The following is a 16,641-nucleotide window of genomic DNA, read 5'->3' as shown; positions in this document are numbered from 1 at the left end:
ATTTATTTATTTTTTTTTTTAGCGGTCACAACATCTTTGTTTGTATGTGGTGCTGAGGATCGAACCTGGGCCGCACGCATGCCAGGCGAGCACACTACTGCTTGAGCCACATCCCCAGCCCCTTGACCTGTTATTTTAATCCAGAAAAATTTCAAATTTCTGAGAGTCTGTGAAGGGTTGGGATGCAGTTCACTGATAGAGATCTTGCCTGCATGCCTGAGGCCTTGGGTTCAATCCCTAGCACTGCAAAAACTAAAATAGAAAATAAATGACTTTTCCCTATTGCCCAAATGGAGGACAGAAAGTTGTTCAGAAGCAACCAAAAAAAAAAAAAAAAAAAAAAAACCTACTGACTATATTTTAATCAAGAGAACCATCTCCAGTTCAGTACTTAAATTCTGTGTAAGCTTATGTCAACTCATAAAGAGCATATTCTTAAAAACAAAAAATCTCATTTTCAAATAGAATTTTAAAATTTTCTCACCTGTTCTGTAATTGAGCTCAAATCATTTGATGAAAAATCTTCCTCTTCATTTTCAAAAAATTCATAGTAATTTTCCAGAAGTCCTGCCATTATCCTGCTCACAATTTCTTGCTCTTTCATATCTTCCACATCTGTGTAAATGCTGAGAAGAAAAGTTCACATTGAGAGTTATTAAATTAATCATAAAGTTAGAAAAGAACCAATGAGTCACCTTATAAGCCTGAGCTACTTACGGCATTATTCTGTGCCTCAGTTTTCCCATCTGTAAAACCTACCTAATTTGTACTGTTTATAGAAATGATGCAAGGATTAATCAGATCTACTATAAAAGATAATGGTTCCTCAAGTATCCTATGATCTTTGAGAGAAAATATAATGCTTCTCTTCCACAAACCCATTTTTAAAAACTAAACAAAAATTTGTGAAAGAACTTACTGGAAGACATCTGGACCAAAGACAGCAGCCAAAGAATTTGCAGACCAAATTTCTTCATGATGTGATGCTACATTGGCTAAAAATCTACACAGAAACTTTAACAAACTGTAATTAACAGGTGGAAGCTGTTGCAAGAGGAATCTCAACTTTCTTCCAAATTCATCTTCATTATTATAATCTATAAAAACATAATGACAGATTTTCTTAATGAAGTAAAAAGTAAAGCTCAGATACTTTGCCAGAATCACATTACTCCACCCACATCACCTTTTTACTATAATAACTCAAAAACATCTTCACTTCCTCTACTAGAGGCCAAATGCCTTAGGGCTTTGCATTTCACTTATTAAGTAGGAGACGTATTGGAAAGGAGGAGGTGGAGAAAGGAACTCAAGCTTTCAATTGCTAGGGATGTTTTCCTCACCTATTACTCATTGGCCTTAATTTTCTAATTTTTAAAAAGTGCTCATCATACTGTCTCTTGCATGACTATACCTGTTTTTCCAAACTAGTACCAAATATAAGAAGTCAAAAAACACTGGCCATGCCAGTTAATGCAAACTAATAATGAGGAAAGTAGAGATGCAATTCAACAAACTAATAGTACCAGTGATATTTTTCCACTTGAATGAAAAAGAAAACAAGGAATGAACACAAGAAGACAATGTGTCTTTCTTCTTCCCCTGACATTCTAAAAGAACAATTAACTTCAATATTATCAATAGAACTAAATTAAAAGGTCTTCTGTGTCTCATCTAGTTTTCTCCCCTAAATAGATGCTGGGTTAGGGTGGCATTGAGCCCAGAGTGTCACACAAGCTATACAAGTACTCTACTACTGAAATGGGGCTCCTCAGCCCTTTTTATCTTGGGATAGGAACTTGGCTAAATTGCCCAGACTGGCCTTGAACTTGCAATCCTCCTGCCTCAGTCTCCCAGTCTCTTGAGTTGCTGGGATATAAGCATAAGCCACTGTGCCCCTATATGCCAGTTTCTTTCTTAACAAGGGAACTTAATAAGGCACGGTGGCACAGGCCTGTATTTCCAGCAATTCAGAAGGTTGAAGTAGAAGAATAGCAAGATGGAAGCCACCTTCCACAACTTAGCAAGACTCAGTCTCAAAATATAATAAAAAGGGACTGGGGATGTAGTTAAGGGGTAGAACACTCCTGGTTCCATCACCAATATCGCAAAAGAATAAATAAAATAAAAAATAAAGTGAGAAGGGTGCAGTGGCGCGCACCTGTAATCCCAGCAGCTCAGGAGGCTGAGGGCAGGAGGATCAAGAGAGAGTTCAAAACCAGCCTCAAAAACAGTAAGGCACTAAGCAACTCAGTGAGACCCTGTCTCTAAATAAAATAAAATAAAATAAAATAAGGCTGGGGATGGGGCTCAGTGGTTAGTGCCCTTGAGTTCAATCCCCGGTACCACCCCCCCCCCCAGAAAAAGTAAATTTTATCACCGAAGCAAGTCCTTGTGTTTATCATGTCAATAAGTTTTCACTAACATAAAACAGGCTACTAAACCCCAGGGATTTATCTCAAGTCCCATTAAGAACGGGTAATTTCTCAAAGATGCTCTCAAAATAAAGAATTTCTCCAGTAGCAAATATCAATCCAATATATTTCATCTTGTATATTTCTGCAGGTCCTGAAAATTAACTCACAGAAAAACTCCCCACACACACATATTTTATGAGTGCATTCTAGTTGTATGTAATGATGGAATTTGTTGTTACACGTTTGTACATACACACAATATAACAACATAATTTGGTCAATATCATTGCCTGCCCAGCACAGAAAAACTTGGTAAAAGGCTATGGTCACAGACTGAGGTTGTAGCTCAGTGGTAGAGTGCTTGCCTAGCATATGTGAGGCACTGGGCTCAATTCTCAGCACCACATATAAATAAATTAAATACAGGTCTATCACAAACTACAAAAAAAAAAAAAGTGATGGTCATGAAAACGTCCATCTCTGCAAAATTATACTGGCTTCAATTCTTAGCACCGCATATAATAAGTTAAATACAGGTCCATCAACACCATATATATATATATATACATATATATATATATACACACACATACATACACACACACACACACACACACACACACACACATACATATACACACACATACATATACACATAAAAGGCCACAGTCATGATACTGTCTATCTCTGCAAATCTAAAAAGTTTATCAGGGAAAGACAATAGTCATGTGAACTTTACTTAAAATTTAAAATGTGGGCTGGGTTGTGGCTCAGTGGTAGAGTGCTTACCTAGCATGTGTGAAGCACTGGGTTTGATCCTCAGCACCACATAAATAAAATAAAGGTCTATGGGGGGCGTTAAAAATGAAATCAATAACAACTTTATGCTTTGTAATATTACCAAGTGTCCATTCAAATGGGCCAGTACTTTGATCTTGTAATTGAATAGAACTGTCCCTGGGTTAATGTGTTTTAAATCCCTGTACATATAAGTGGTAGAAAATTAAATTTAACAACCTAAGCATTTAGCAGAAAGGGGTTATTTAAGAAAATAATCAAAGAGGGATAAGTTGTGTTTATTAAAATAAAAAAACAAGAAAATTATAAGCCAGAAGAAATATAAGCAATTAATATTATATAATGATTATACCAACACAAATTCTACCTAACATCTTCTCCAGTTGTATAGCCATTTATCATCTTGTATCATAATCACATAATTTTGTTTATCATCTATTTTTCCTCTACCTCCCCTTTAAAATTTTAGCTCCACTGAGGGCAGAGATTTATAACTAGTTTTGTTTAGTGATGCATTCCCAGCATCTAGAATAGTGTCTAGCATAGAGAAAGTATTCAATGTGGGGCTGGGGCTGTGGCTCAGTGGTAGCACACTTGCCTGGCATGTGTGAGGCACTGGGTTCAATTCTCAGCACCACATACAAATAAATAAAGGTCTATCAACAACTAAAAAAAAAACATTTAAAAAAAAAGTATTCAATGAATAGCTGAGTTAGCTGAATGAATACACAATAACAATGTTTACCTATGATAAATGGAGAGATATATCACCTTCCCAAAAGATTAAACAGGTAATACCGTCCTTTTCCTCCTTCTCTTTTGCCTCTAACTTTGGTTTAACAAAATCATAAAATAGTAAAAAATATTAGGGATCCAAGAAGTTGCCATCTCCTTGTCTAGACCATGGAGCCCAAAAGAGCAAATGAGAAAACAAGAAATTAACCTCTGAAATACTATATATGTATTCCTAGCAACTTGGGAGGCTAAGGCAGGAGGATCACAAGTTCTTTGAGGCCAGTCTCAATAATTTAGCAAGGCCTTTAAGCAAACTGGCAAGACCCTGTCTCAAAATAAAAAGGGCTGGGATGTAGCTCAGAAGTAAGGCACTCCTTGGTTCAGTCCTCAGCAAACCTCCCTCCCCCGCAAAAAAAAAAAAAAACTTCTAAAAGGCCAGGATTCTGAAATTAATAACTGATTAACAAGAATTATTTTACCTTGAGAAAGTTGCATAAGGTGAATATGCAAATTGCCAGGAATAACAGGTTCAGGAAGTTCTTGAAGGAAAAACCTAAGAAGACTAATAGCTGAGGGAACATCTGCTTCCTTAACCAAATCCACCTCTTCTCCACTGTCGTATCTCTGCCGAAGCCACTCCACTGTCTCAGCATTTCCATTGACTTGAAAAAGTCCTTGTTGCTCCAGACCGCCTACATTAGTTCAAAGCAAAAATTAAATATGCTGCAACTTCAACTACTTGACCATATATATTCATTCTACAATCAACCTGAAATACTTAATACTTTTGGAAAGCCTTTCTTGGCTCCCTAGATTTTCATTAAAAATGTCAAATCAATCACCTAGAAACACACTATCTCTGAGGGATATTCTATTTCATCCCACCCCTTATATTCATTAAAAATATTTCTATCACCCCCACTAAAAAATGTTCCAAGCTGAGCAACTATCATTTCTAGGTATATGAATTTAAGTAAGAAACATATATTAAAACCTTAAAAAGAATTTCTATTGTTTATCCAGTTTTGCACTTTTCATACCAAAAAATATTTTTAAGCCAAGATCAAAGAGGGATAAGTTGTGTTTATTAAAATAAAAGCTAGCCCTCAAAGTAAGAAAATGTATACCATGTTCCTCAATATAGTCCACAACGTGGCGGACTATGAACGGAACCTCATTGTCTGGATGTCCTCCCTGCTGCAGCTCATCAAGTGGAATTCCAAATATTTTGTTAGCAAGAACGGAGTTGCAGTTACTCAAGGAAGGGGAGGAGCTCTTCCTCATATCTTTTTTGCAGCCAGAAATCAAAGCTGTCTTTTCTGCCAAATGAAAGACAAGGGGAAAAAAAAAAGACTATAATGATTAACAGGTGGCAATATGACTGTATACATTAAAGAAAAATGCTTTACACCTGAATGTGTTTTCGTCTATTTAAATATATTCCAGTTACCGACCAATGATAAATTCTACAAATAAATTTAACTCAATACAATTATGAAAGCATTTTCTCTACTCCGAAGTTAGTTCTGAATGCTTTTAGTGTTTGCATATTTAATAACAAATGGCAAAACTGATCATCCAAAATTCAGCAACAAGCATTAATGTTCCAAAGACAAATTAAGGGACAAATCTTGCTCTAAAAGACCTTTACTAACCAACCTTATTAATGAAACAGGTAAAAAGTCAAACCTAATCCACCTCTGGAATCTGCTATATGAAGCTCATCTAAGCCCTCAATTTGTAAACACCAAAACAGGTGAGAATCACTTTTTAGAAATGATGGGCTAATAAGAACAAGATTAATTGGCTCTTATTTCAACAAGACAAAGCAGCTATAACACATTTAAAGAAAAAATTCCAGAATCAGTCTCATTCAGAAGAAATACTTATTTGCCTTAACTTTCTAGGAACTAGGATCAGTAACGAAGCAATAGGAGGAAGCCTCACCAATGCCTCAGGTGACTGGCTTCAATCATTTGTGGCATTAAAAAAATAGTAGTCAAGCTGGGCACAATGGTGCACAGCTGTAATCCCAGCGGCGCAGGAGGCTGAGGCAAGAGGATCACAAGTTCAAAGCCAGTCTCAGCAACAGCAAGGTGCTAAGCAACTCAGTGAGACCCTGCCTCTAAATAAAATACAAAACAGGGCTGGGGATGTGGCTCAGAGCTCCAGTGCCCTGGTACCAAACAAAGTAGTAGTCCATAAAGATTCAGTCAATAAACATTTATTATTTTATGTAGGAAAGGAGAATTTTAAAAGAAAGACCTTTTTATAATAAAAAAAGACACTATAGATAACAAATATGTATCTTCTCAAGATTCTAAAGTTCACCAATATAAGGCCCACTGGATCAACTGTATACGCCTACATCAAGAGAAGATTACAACATGATTAGGAAACAACCCAGCCAATTCATAGTAACAGTAGAAATTAATTTAGGAACAAGACTTAAATTTACATAGTTTTGGACAAGCAGCATCCATTCTTCAACACTCCTTATAGCAGCTACAAGAAAAACTGATACTATTAAAAAAATGGCAGCTATAGAGGGCAAACTTCTAAAATCTCTGTGGATTTATAGAGCATGAGATGGTACCATTTTAAAACTTACCTTTGAGTACTTAAACACCTAAGTTTAAAAAATTGCTTCTGCACCAGCTACCCTCACTGAGCAAGCATTCTTTTGTCATTTATGGTTGTTTAAGATTATGGCAGAAGATCAGCCTGTAGTTCCTCATTGAAGAAACGCAGAACTCAATCAGTACTTCAGCAGTTAATCTAGAAAGAAAAACAATTATTTCAATTTCCCACATTTTTAGCTGTAAAGAGAGACTACAATAAGCAGTAAAGTCTACCATTTAGGAGGGTACTAATTCTGAAAGGCCTGAAAAAAATGTGTAATCTACTTAAAAGGCAAAATTCTGCAAAGGTTTCAAATTATGATAGCTAAACTGGATAAGTATCTTTCTGATAAAGATGAATAAATAAAGGAATTGCAAGAGAGAATCTTTGACAGAGATTGCACCAACTGATCCATTTTTTTCAATGGACGCTTCATTTATACACAAACACCCTAACCCATTCCTTAATTCCTCATCTACTCTGAACTATTTCCAGAAGATTGAAGAATCAACACAATAGTGGCTATCTGAGCTTTCTGATTTGGAGACCCAAGAGTACATATGGGAAAATAGCAGGAAGAACAGAGGGCTGGGGTATAGCTCAGTGAAAGACTGCTTTGTCTAGTATGCATCAAGACCCTAGGTTCTATAGCGTTCACAAATGAAAGAATGAATCAGAAAGAGGAAGGGAGGACCAGAAAAATTCTGTTATGATATTTGACTACCAAACCCACCATTTTATAGACATAGCACACCACAAACAACTTCCATGTCTTTATGCCTAGGGTTCCTTGTATAAAATAAAATACCTTCATGGCTATTAAATTAAACTAAGATAATACATGCATGTAGTAGAGAGCTAGGCATGCACCTATAATCCCAGCAACTCAGGAGCCTGAGGTAGGAGAATTGCAGATTCAAAGACAGCCTCAGCAATTTAGCGAGGCCCTCAGCGAGTTAGTGAGACCCCATCTTAAAATTTTAAAAATAAAAAGGGCTGGGACCATAACTCAGTGGTAAAGTGTCAAGTTCAATCCTCAGTACCAAAACCCAAAAATTTTATATATATATATATATATATATATATATATATATATATATATTTATTTATATATATATATATTTATGTAAATTATATATGTGTGTACTACAGAATCAGTCTTCTTTGCATAATGCTAAATCCTCATAAATAGGCTTAAGGAGGAAAAACTTGTTTAGCAATGTGTTTAATGTTTAGTCTGATCAACCTCTGTGAATTCTATAGACAAATCTTTTAATAAGCTTTGTAAACTACACTGCAACACTCTGCCTAAGATTCAGGTAAGTAGAAGAGTAGTATCATTCAATGTAGTTTTCAAAGTCTTATTAGTGGTATATCCCTTGGTGAGGAACACCAAAACTTGAGGGGAAGGAAACCACACTCCCCCAACCAATCTCTTTAGTAGATGATTACTTTCAAAACATCCTGAAATTCCTGCTAAAACATATAGTTAGTTCATCTACGTAACTATTCATCAAAAAAACAACTTCAAAGTTAAGTTATATTAAAGATCCTTTAGAAAAGTTTTCCTTAAGAACTTATTTAACAAACTTACATTAAAAGTCAGGTTGATACCTATATAACATAAAGAAAAGGAGGATTTTGCAATGAGAAATGAAATAAAGACTCATTAGAAGATCCTGTTAGCTGGGGGTATAGGCTCAGTGGTAGACAGCACACTTACCACGTGAAGGCAAGGCCCTGGGTTCAATGCTCAGCAAAAAAAATATATATGTGTGTGTGTGTGTGTGTGTGTGTATACATATATATATACACACACATATATAAATATATAAATATGTGAGTATATATATATATATATATATAAATTTTTAAAAAATATTCTGTCAAACAAAATAAATTGTAGGGCTGGGGTTGTGTGTGATTCAGTGGTAGAGCACTTGCCTAGCATGTGCGAGGCACTGGGTTAGATTCTCAGCACTACATATAAATAAATGAATAAAACAAAGGTCTAACAATAACTAAAAAAAAAATTTTTTTAAATAAGAAGTTGTATATATTACTAAAACGGCTACTCACTGGTACACAAAGATAGAAAAACTAGGAGGTGGGTCTCAATAAAAATCATAAATATTGAGAATAGAGATTTAAGTTTGTAGAACATTGCTATGTCTAACTCTACATAATTTAATCAAAACTATGAAAAAATAAAATTTATCCCTGCTCTATTCATTCAGCTTTTCACTAGCGTAGCTCTAAAATTAAAAAAAAAAATCATTGTAGATAAGGAACAAATACCTCTTTCATTCAAACTGAACAAGGATGGTATTACAAATGTAACCAATATGTTAAATCATGTTAAAAATCAGTCATTTTATTTTATTTTATTTTTTTATTGGTTGTTCACAACATTACAAAGCTCTTGACATATCATATTTCATACATTAGATTGAAGTGGGTTATGAACTCCCAATTTTACCCCAAATGCAGATTGCAGAATCACGTCGGTTACACATCCACAATTTTACATAATGCCCTATTAGTAATTGTTGTATTCTGCTACATTTCCTATCCCCTACTATCCACCCTCCCCTCCCCTCCCATCTTCTCTCTCTACCCCATCTACTGTAATTCATTTGTCTCCTTGTTTATTTTCCCATTCCCCTCACAACCTCTTATATGTAATTTTGTATAGCAATGAGGGTCTCCCTTCATTTCCATGCAATTTCCCTTTTCTCTCCCTTTCCCTCCCATCTCATGTCTCTGTTTAATGTTTATCTTTTCTTCCTGCTCTTCCTCCCTGCTCTGTTAAAAATCAGTCATTTTAGAGGCATCTAGTTGTAGTGATTTGTCAAGAAAACCCTGAAAACTAATGCAACATCTAAATCACATTATTAAATTCTCAAAAGACAGAGAACAGCCAGTTTCTCCTGGCCTGAGAAACTAATAAAAGCCTAAGTTGTCTTGAGATATTTTATACAAAGGCTAAGCAAATGTCAACTGCATGTACATTTTTTTTTTTTTGGCAGTGCTGGGGATCTAATAAATGCTAGGGGGGCTGGGGATGTGGCTCAAGCGGTAGCGCGCTCGCCTGGCATGCGTGCGGCCCGGGTTCGATCCTCAGCACCACATACAAACAACGATGTTGTGTCCGCCAATAACTAAAAAATAAATATTAAAAAAAAATTCTCTCTCTCTCTCTCTCTCTCTCTCTCTCTCTCTCTCTCTCTCTTTAAAAAGAAAAAAAAAGTTATCTTGTGTGTGTTGGGAGGGGTTAGATTGCAATGTGCTAGAGCAAGATGGCTCCCAATGGGTTCCCTTCCTTTACATGCCTTATGGTGTCACTAATCCACTAATTCAGCATGATTTTCTATTTAAGTCAAAAAAAATTATATGCTAAATTAGCTCTTCTCACATGTATCAACACAACACAATTACTGACCCTTTAAAAAATAAAAAAAGGGCTGGGGATGTGGCTCAAGCGGTAGCGCGCTCGCCTGGCATGCGGTGTGGCCCGGTTCGATCCTCAGCACCACACACCAACAAAGATGTTGTGTCTGCTGAGAACTAAAAAATAAATATTAAAAATTCTCTCTCTCTCTCTCACTCTCCTCTCTCACTCTCTCTTAAAAATAAATAAATAAATAAAAAACTCCATGATTGCCAGGCCGATACTCAAGCCTATAATTCTAGCTACTCAGGAGGCTGAGGCAGGAGAATCCCAAATTCAAGGCCAGTCCCTGAAATTTAGCAAGACCCTGTTCTCAAAATAAGAAATACAAAGTGGGGTTGGGGTTGTGGCTCAGTGTTAAAGTGCTTGCCCAGCATGTGTGAGGCACTGGGTTTAGTTCTCAGTAGCACATATAAAAGAATGAATAAAATAAAGCCCATCAACAACTAAAAATATATATAAAAATTTTAAAAGAAAAAAAAAAGAAATACAAAGGGTTGTGGATGTAGTTCAGTGGTACAGTACCCCTGAACTCAATCCCTACCCCCTCAAGATTTATATCCATTTTCAGAAATGTTAGGCTTTTGAATAAAATATTTAACTCATATAAAATATAACTTTAAAGGCTTGCCAGAATCATGAAATTCATCTGGAAAAATAAGAGATCCAGAATAGCCAAAGTAACCTTTAAGCAAGAAAAGTAAATCAGGAGACATCACAATATCAGACCTCAAACTATATTACATAGCCATAGTAACAAAAACTGCATGGCATTGGCATCAAAATAGACACATAGACCAATGGTACAGAATAGAAAACACGGAGACAAACCCACATAAATATAGTTATCTCATACTAGACAAAAGCAAAAACATTCATAGGAGAAAAGGTAGCCTCTTCAAAAAATGGTGCTGGGAAAACTGGAAATCCATAAGCAGCAAAATGAAATTAAACCCCTCTCACCCTGCTCAAAACTCAAAGTGGATTAAAGACTTAGGCACTAGAACAGAGACCTTGTGCCTAATAGAAGAAAAAGGAGGCCCAAATCTCCACCATGTTGGTTTAGGAACTGCCTTCCTTAACAAGACTCCCAAAGCACAAGTAGTAAAAACAGGAATAAATGGGATGTAATCAAACTAAAAAGCTTCTTCTCAGCAAAGGAAACAATAATGTGGAGACAGAACCTACAGAATGGGAGAAAATCTTTAACACACATACCTCAGACCATTAATCGCCAAGACATATAAAGAATTCAAAAAACTTAACACCAAAAAAACAAATAACCTAGTCAATAAATGGGCTAAGGAACTGAACAGACACTTAAAAGAAGAAATACAATTGATCACATAGCACATATAAATGAATGAATAAAATAAAATATGAAAAAGTGTTCAATTTTTCAATTGAACAATTAGCAATCAGAGAAATGCAAATCAAAACCACACTAAGATTTCATCTCACTCCAGTCAGAAGAATGGCAATTACCAAGAATACAATATAAGCAATAAATGTTGGTTAGGATGTGGGGAAAAAAGTACACTCAATACATTGCTGGTGGGACTGCAAATTGGTGCAACCATCGTGGAAAGCAGTATGGAGATTCCTCACAAAACTTGGAATGGAACCACCATTTAACCCAGCTATCCCACTCCTCAGTTTACACCCAAAGGACTCAAAATCAGCATACTACAGTGACTCAGCCACATCAATGTTTACAGCAGCTCAACTCACAATAGCTATGAAACTATGGAACCAACCTAGGTGCCCTTCAACAGATGAATGGATAAAAAAAGTGTAGTATTTATACACAATAGAATATTACTCAGTCTTAAAGAAGAATGAAATTGTGCCATTTGCCAGTAAATGGATGGAGCTGAGAAATATCATGCTAAGTGAAATAAGCCAAACCCAAAGAACTAAGGGTCAGGGGCTGGGGTGTAGTTCAGTGGTAGAGTACTTGGCTAGCATGTGTGAGGCACTGGGTATGATCCTTAGCACCACATAAAAATAAATTAAATAAGTAAATAAATAAATAAATAAATAAATAAAGGTATTGAGTCCATCTACAACTAAAAATATAATAATAATTTTAAAAAACTAAGGGCCAAATGTTTTCTCTGATATGCAGATGCTAATTCATAATGGGGAGGCAGCTAGGGAAGAACAGAGGTACTTTGGTTTAGACAGAGGGGAGTGAGGGGAGGGAAGGGAGCATGTGGATAGGAAGGATAATAGAATGAATTGGATATTACCACCCTATGTGCATATATGATTATACAACCTGTGCAACTCTACATCATGTACAACCAGAAGAATGAGAAGTTATACTCCATTTATGTGTGATGTGTCAAAATGCATTCTACTGTCATGTATAACTAATTAGAACAACAACAACAACAACAAAAAAAACTTGCTAGGCAGGGTGGCATATGCCTGCAATCCCAGCAACTTGGGAGCTGAGACAGGAGGATCACAATTTCAAGGCCAGCCTCAGCAAGAGAAGCCCTTAGTGACTTGGTGAGGCACTAAGCAACTCAGCAAGACCCTATCTCAAAAAAATAAAAGATCTGGAGATGTAGCTCAGGGTTAAATCCCCAGTACCATAATAATAACAACACTAATAGTAAAAATAATTTTTGAAAAGGGTTGGGGATGTAGCTCAGAGTGGAGTACCTCTGGATTCAATCCCCAGGAATGCACAAAAAAAAAAAAAAAAAAAAGACTAGCTACACCTACAACTCAACAACTATGAAATGAACCAATTCAAAATTGAACAAAAATACCTGAATTGACACTTCTCCAAAGAGGATATATATGTAATTGATATGCACATGAAAAAATAATATGCACATAAAAAGATGCCCACCACTAGCCTTTAGGGAAATGCAAATCAAAACTACCAGAGCCAAACACTGGTGAGGACAACTAAGAAGGCCGGAAGAACAAGGATCACAAGTTCAAGGCCATGTGGGCAACTTAGCAAGACTCTGTCTCAAAGTAAAAGATACTGGGGATATAGCACACTAATACAAGTGTCTGGGTTCAATCTCCAGTACTCAAGTGAGGGCGGGATGGGGGTGGGAGATTCAAGTTTACAACCAATAGGATTATAAATAAACCAATTAACAAAGTAGCAGCTGTCAAGCTGGTGGAACTCTTAAACTTTTGCAGGTGGGAATAAAAAATAGTCCAGTCACTTTGAAAAATGGTACCGTAGTTGAAGGATATGGAAATGACAACCCCCAAAACAGTGTGGCCTGGGAAGAGGGAGGGAGGGAGGAAGAAAGCAACACACTGATAACATAGGTCCTTTCCCAGTGACAAGACAATCCCTGGAAAAGAGATATCCATTAAGCCTAAAAAGGAGAGTCTCTGAAAAGGAGCTAAAACATTGATCCTTCCCCAAATAAATCCTTTCCCAGTGACAATACAATAGATCCTGGAGGGAAAGAGATAAACACTGAATGCTGAACTCTGGACCCTCTATTCTTGCCCATAAAAACAAATTTCAAATTCTCACAACCTGTTTCCTGAGTGCCTATACTGATATGTTCTGTTAAAAGTCTTCAATGGTAACCTTCAATGTGTAACCTATATAACCTCAGACCTCTCCTGTAATCTAAGGCTATTTTTCTACCTAGAAAGTGAGCCTCTCCAGTGCCTGATTGACTGACTCCGCTGCAGAATAAAGGAAAGCTTGCTGATCTGTTTGAGGTTTGCTTCTGTCCCAGTTATTTGTGCCTTCATAATGGTATCAAAACCGTTTTGGTTATTTTTGCTTAGAGTAGTCCCTCAAAATAAATTTAAAAATATTTAATATAAAAATTTTCACATGATCCAGTAATTCCAATTCTGGGTATATAAGAACTGACAACGGAAACTTGAAAAGTTATCCGTATACCCATTCTGACAGTAACATTATCACAATTACCAATTTCCACCCAAATATCCACCAATAGATGAATGGATAAACAAAATGTGATACATACACACAATGATTATTCAGCCTTACGATAAAAGGAAACTCTGACACACACTTAAACACGGATGAACCTGTCTGCCTGTCTGGGAATATACCTCTGTAGCTCAGTGATATAGCATTTTGTAGTTGCTGAGGCTGGCATATGTGAGGCCCTGGGTTCAATTTTCAGTGGAGGCAGGCCTATACCTCAGTGGTAGACTGTATGCTTATCATGCCCAAAGGGGAGAAAAAAAAGTGAATAAACCTTTAAAACATGCTTAGAGCAGTGGTGCATACTTCTAATTCCCCAGGGACTTGGGGAGGCTAAGGAAGGAGGATCACAAGTTCAAGGACAGCCCTGGCAATTCAGTGAGACCTTGTCTCACTGAATAAGTATTTAAAAAGGGCTGGACCCAGGCATGGTTGCCTAAACCTGTAATCCCAGCAACTCAGGAGGCTGAGGAAAGAGGATCCCAAATTTGAGGCCAGCCTCAGCAACTACTTTGCAAGATCTAAGCAACTTAGCAAGACCCTGTTTCAACAAAAGAGAGCTGGGGACGCAGCCCAGTGATTACCCCACCCTAAACTCAATTCCCACTCAAAAAAAAAAAAAGGAAAAGAGAGAAATAAGCCAGACACGAAGGGATAAATATCATATGATTTTAAATCATACAGAACCTAGACAAATTCACAAAGAAAGAAAATAGAACAGAGGTTACCAGGGGTAACTTTTGAGGGAATGAGAAAGTACTATCTAGTGGGTACAGAGTTTCTACATAAAAAACTATGGAGCTGGGTAAAATGGCACATGCCTATAATCTCAGTGACTTGGGAGACTGAGGCAGGCTCTAAGCAACTTAGTCAGACCCTGTCTCAAAAAAAAAAAATTTTTTTTTTAAGGGATAGGAATGTAGCTCAGTGGTAAAGTGCCTCTGGGTTCAAACCACAGTACTGAAAAACAAGAAAAGGTTCTAGAAACAAAATGGTGATATGATACCACATTGTTTTGTACTTAATGCCACTGAATTATACATTGAAAAATAGTTAAGCCAAGTGCAATATAACACACCTATAATCCCACATACTTGTAAGACTGAAGCAGGAGGGTCACAAGTTTCAGGAAAGCCAAAACAACTTCACTGTCTCAAAATAAACATGGCTGCAGTTGTAATTCAGTGATAGTGTGCCTGCCTTGCATGTGTGAGGCCCTGAGTTCAATCCCAGGTACTGGGGAGGGGAAGAATTAAAACGGTAAATTCTATGCTATGGTGTGTTTTATCACAATAAATGATTCACAATAATGATAAATGGTAAAGTTTTAGGTTATATTTTACCACAATTCTTTCAAAAATTATTTTGGATGGGGTATAATTCAGTGGTAGAGGGCTTGCCTAAGTATGCAAAGCCCTGGGGTTCCATCCCCAGCAACACATTAAAAAAAAATTAAAACAGGGCGCAGTGGCACAGGCCTGTAATCCCAGAGGCTGGGGAGGCTGAGTTCAAAGTCAGCCACATCAATGGCAAGGCACTTAGCAACTCAATGAGACCCTGTCTCTAAATAAAATACAAAATAGGGTTGGAAATGCGGCTCAGTGGTTGAGTGCCACTGAGTTCAATCCTGGTACAAAAAAAGAAAAAAAATTTATTTTTTTTAGTACTGGGGATTGAAACCAGAAGCCCTCTACCACTGAGCCACATCCCCAGTCCTAAAAGTTAGCCTGGCATAGTTAACACAGGCCAGGAATCCCAACAATTTAGGAGGCTGAGGCAGGAAGATCCCAAGGTGAAGGCCAGCCTGACTCAAATTTTTTAAAAAGTGTTGAGGATATGGCTCAGTGGTAAAGTACCGCTAAGTTCAATACCCAATACTGGAAAGAAAAAAAAACAAAAACACTTTGGCAATTTATAAGGCAATTTACACAAAACAGCCCCAACTTTAAAATTAGTATACATTGGGGGAGCCAGGCACAGACAGGTCAAGGTTATTTGCACATGATAATAAAAGTAGTTGTCGGGGCTGGGGATGTGGCTCAAGCCTTAGCGTGCTCGCCTGGCATGCATGTAGCCCGGGTTCGATCCTCAGCACCACATACAAAGATGTTGTGTCCGCTGAAAACTAAAAAATAAAAAAATAAAAAGTAGTTGTCACCAGGCATAGTGGTGCATGCCTCTAAACCCAGTGGCTCAGGCTGAGGCAAGAGGATCACAAGTTCAAAGCCAGCCTCAGCAATTTAGCCAGGCCCTGAGCAACTTAGCAAGACCCCGTCTTAAAAGAAAAAATAAAAAAAAGAGCTGGGGAAGGTGCTCAGTGGTTAACCCCTGGGTTCAATCCCTGATACCAAAAAAAAAAAAAGTAGTTGTCATTTTATTGGTGGAGAAACACAAGTCACTATATTCATTTCAGCCACTCTGTCTTTAAAAGACATTCTAATAAAACCACAATGCAATAGTCTCTGCACTCTATGAAAAATTTTATGCCATTGTGATATGCCCTTCTACATCATTCAAGGACTTAAGCTGTGTCACACAAATGCCTAACTGGGAAGACATTAAACTGGAGAGAATATTACCCTAACATTAAAAAATGCACAGATTAAGAAAGTAAGAAGGGCACCTAACGGATATACAAAAAATGACTATTCAATTCCATTCAACAA

At 37.0% G+C, this 16,641-nt stretch overlaps 1 protein-coding gene across 1 annotated transcript in view; it reads right to left on the bottom strand.

The window, feature by feature from the left end:
* FAM13B (family with sequence similarity 13 member B) overlaps positions 1 to 16,641 on the bottom strand; it is an 80,078-nt gene that overhangs the window by 60,761 nt on the left and 2,676 nt on the right. Inside the window, exons 2-6 of the mRNA XM_081284845.1 lie at positions 6,562 to 6,728; positions 5,078 to 5,269; positions 4,430 to 4,642; positions 920 to 1,097; positions 485 to 626 (exon numbers count right to left, since the gene is read on the bottom strand). Of these exons, the coding sequence (XP_081140971.1) occupies positions 485 to 626; positions 920 to 1,097; positions 4,430 to 4,642; positions 5,078 to 5,234 (690 nt within the window). The 5' untranslated portion in view covers positions 5,235 to 5,269; positions 6,562 to 6,728. The remainder of the gene's footprint in view (positions 1 to 484; positions 627 to 919; positions 1,098 to 4,429; positions 4,643 to 5,077; positions 5,270 to 6,561; positions 6,729 to 16,641) is intronic.

Source organism: Spermophilus citellus, assembly GCF_964194105.1.
Source record: "Spermophilus citellus genome assembly, chromosome: 1".
NCBI lineage: Eukaryota > Metazoa > Chordata > Mammalia > Rodentia > Sciuridae > Spermophilus > Spermophilus citellus.
This window is presented reverse-complemented; position numbering and strand designations above follow the sequence as displayed.